The 3,532-nt window shown below is 47.5% G+C and overlaps 1 protein-coding gene across 2 annotated transcripts in view; it reads right to left on the reverse strand.

Moving 5' to 3' along the window:
* Nucleotides 1-1,820: 1,820 nt before the first annotated feature.
* Nucleotides 1,821-3,532, reverse strand: part of aspdh (aspartate dehydrogenase domain containing) — a 21,880-nt gene continuing 20,168 nt past the window's right edge. The window contains exon 8 of one of the 2 annotated variants that reach the window (XM_031905051.1): nucleotides 1,821-2,370. In XM_031905051.1, coding sequence (XP_031760911.1) covers nucleotides 2,333-2,370 — 38 coding nt within the window. In that variant the 3' untranslated portion in view covers nucleotides 1,821-2,332. 2 annotated transcript variants of the gene reach the window in all.

The raw sequence follows: 3,532 nt of genomic DNA on the forward strand, positions 1-3,532 counted from the left end.
TATAGAGTCACATCAGCTGTTTGTATTGGGATCTATTTACTGACTGATATGAGCGGCTCCTACATGAACTTTCCAGCAGGGGAATGACTGGTTATTATAGAGTCACATCAGCTGTTTGTATTGGGATCTATTTACTGACTGATATGAGCGGCTCCTACATGAACTTTCCAGCAGGGGAATGACTGGTTATTATAGAGTCACATCAGCTGTTTGTATTGGGATCTATTTACTGAATGATATGAGCAGCTCCTACATGAACTTTCCAGCAGGGGAATGACTGGTTATTATAGAGTCACATCGGCTGTTTGTATTGGGATCTATACACTGACTGATATGAGCGGCTCCTACATGAACTTTCCAGCAGGGGAATGACTGGTTATTATAGAGTCACATCGGCTGTTTGTATTGGGATCTATACACTGACTGATATGAGCGGCTCCTACATGAACTTTCCAGCAGAGGAATGACTGGTTATTATAGAGTCACATCAGCTGTTTGTATTGGGATCTATTTACTGAATGATATGAGCAGCTCCTACATGAACTTTCCAGCAGGGGAATGACTGGTTATTATAGAGTCACATCAGCTGTTTGTATTGGGATCTATTTACTGACTGATATGAGCGGCTCCTACATGAACTTTCCAGCAGGGGAATGACTGGTTATTATAGAGTCACATCGGCTGTTTGTATTGGGATCTATTTACTGAATGATATGAGCGGCTCCTACATGAACTTTCCAGCAGGGGAATGACTGGTTATTATAGAGTCACATCGGCTGTTTGTATTGGGATCTATTTACTGACTGATATGAGCGGCTCCTACATGAACTTTCCAGCAGGGGAATGACTGGTTATTATAGAGTCACATCGGCTGTTTGTATTGGGATCTATTTACTGACTGATATGAGCGGCTCCTACATGAACTTTCCAGCAGGGGAATGACTGGTTATTATAGAGTCACATCGGCTGTTTGTATTGGGATCTATTTACTGACTGATATGAGCGGCTCCTACATGAACTTTCCAGCAGGGGAATGACTGGTTATTATAGAGTCACATCGGCTGTTTGTATTGGGATCTATTTACTGACTGATATGAGCGGCTCCTACATGAACTTTCCAGCAGGGGAATGACTGGTTATTATAGAGTCACATCAGCTGTTTGTATTGGGATCTATTTACTGACTGATATGAGCGGCTCCTACATGAACTTTCCAGCAGGGGAATGACTGGTTATTATAGAGTCACATCGGCTGTTTGTATTGGGATCTATTTACTGACTGATATGAGTGGCTCCTACATGAACTTTCCAGCAGGGGAATGACTGGTTATTATAGAGTCACATCACCTGTTTGTATTGGGATCTATTTACTGACTGATATGAGCGGCTCCTACATGAACTTTCCAGCAGGGGAATGACTGGTTATTATAGAGTCACATCAGCTGTTTGTATTGGGATCTATTTACTGACTGATATGAGCGGCTCCTACATGAACTTTCCAGCAGGGGAATGACTGGTTATTATAGAGTCACATCAGCTGTTTGTATTGGGATCTATTTACTGACTGATATGAGCGGCTCCTACATGAACTTTCCAGCAGGGGAATGACTGGTTATTATAGAGTCACATCAGCTGTTTGTATTGGGATCTATTTACTGACTGATATGAGCGGCTCCTACATGAACTTTCCAGCAGGGGAATGACTGGTTATTATAGAGTCACATCGGCTGTTTGTATTGGGATCTATTGGGTAGGACAGGGGCCTCTTCATATCAGCTAATGTAGGTGCAGTGTAGTTGTAACTACAATCCAAGCAATTCATTATTAAAGAAGAAATGAACTTTTATTGGGATGTCCCTTTAAAATAAGCCTTGAAATGAGTTTTTGATCTTATCTGGTGACCACACCTTTACCTGTGAGTATTGTTTCATTCAGGAGACGCCCGAGGCTGATACAAATCACCATTTCACTGCTTTATCTTAAAGGAAAAAAATACATTTTGGTAATTTTTTCCCTTAATTTTTTAGGAAAGTTACAAAAACTTGAATTCTATAAAAAATGCATAGAGAATTCTTCATGTAGGAAGTCAGTGATGGCCCAAATGCCTCAATGTGGAAAAATAAGAAAAATGGTTTGTGGGGGGATTTCACAGGTAAAGGGGTGTCTGTATGGCAACAAGTTGCTACTGTCATTGCCCCAGGTTTGGGGTGCTTGGGGGGCATGTATCTATGGGTTCCCTACATTTATTGTATGTTTTGCCTTTTAAAAAGTACGTTAAACTCCATTGATACAAATGCTTCATTTGATATTGTACAAGCAGTAAATGAGTCCCGTTAGCAGATATAAACTCTTCCTCCATGGCCTTTGCAAGCTGAAAGAATAAAAAGAGAGGAAAATTAGCTACTGACTCCAATCATTTATGTTTCAGAAGGAAAAATCAGGTTAGTAACATAGTAAGTGAGGTTGAAAAAATATACACGTTCATAAAATTCAACATTTTATATCTGTATAAACCCTGCCCCACTATTACTGATACAGTGGGGGGCAACGGTAGGAAAGCTTTTGGAAGGGGTTCAAAGTTTGTGCCACGTGGTTTTATATGTAACAGAGCTTGCCAGACTAATTTAATTACCTTTTATGAGGAGGTGAGCAGAAGCTGGGACTGTGGGATAGCAGTGGGTGGGATCTACTTGGACGGGGGGGGCAGGAGGGCGCAGGGGTAACGTGGGAAGATGCTGGGGAGAGCGGGAGGACGCAGGTGGGAGCCAGAGGATGCAGGGGGGAGCGAAAGGACACAGGGGGGAGCAGGAGGATGCAGGGGGGAGCGGGAGGACACGGGGGAGAGCGGGAGGATGCAGAGGGGAGCCGGAGGACACAGGGGGAGCCGGAGGACACAGGGGGAGCAGGAGGATGCAGGGGGGGATGGGGGAGGATGCAGGGGGGGACGCAGGAGGACACTGGGGGAGCAGGAGGATGCAGGGGGATGCGGGAGGATGCAGGGGGAGCAGGAGGATGCAAGGGGGATGCGGGAGGACACAGGGGGAGCAGGAGGATGCAGGGGGGATGCGGGAGGATGCAGGGGGAGCAGGAGGATGCAGGGGGAACGCGGGAGGACACAGGGGGAGCAGGAGGATGCAGGGGGGGATGGGGGAGGATGCAGGGGGGGACGCGGGAGGACACAGGGGGAGCAGGAGGATGCAGGGGGGACGCGGGAGGACACAGGGGGAGCGGGAGGATGCAGGGGGGATGCAGGAGGACACAGGGGGAGCAGGATGATGCAGGGGGGACGCGGGAGGACACAGGGGGAGCGGGAGGATGCAGGGGGGATGCAGGAGGACACAGGGGAAGCAGGACGATGCAGGGGGGACGCGGGAGGACACAGGGGGAGCAGGAGGATGCAGAGGGGATGTGGGAGGATGCAGGGTGGAGCAGAAGGATACAGGGGGAGTTCCTTCATGTCAGTTCCCGCAGGGCCCTGGGTAACTCTGGCGCCATCGCCTGGTCGGAACAGACAGCAAGGGGGAACTGACTGG

This window comes from Xenopus tropicalis, chromosome 7, assembly GCF_000004195.4.
Source record: "Xenopus tropicalis strain Nigerian chromosome 7, UCB_Xtro_10.0, whole genome shotgun sequence".
Taxonomy (NCBI): domain Eukaryota; kingdom Metazoa; phylum Chordata; class Amphibia; order Anura; family Pipidae; genus Xenopus; species Xenopus tropicalis.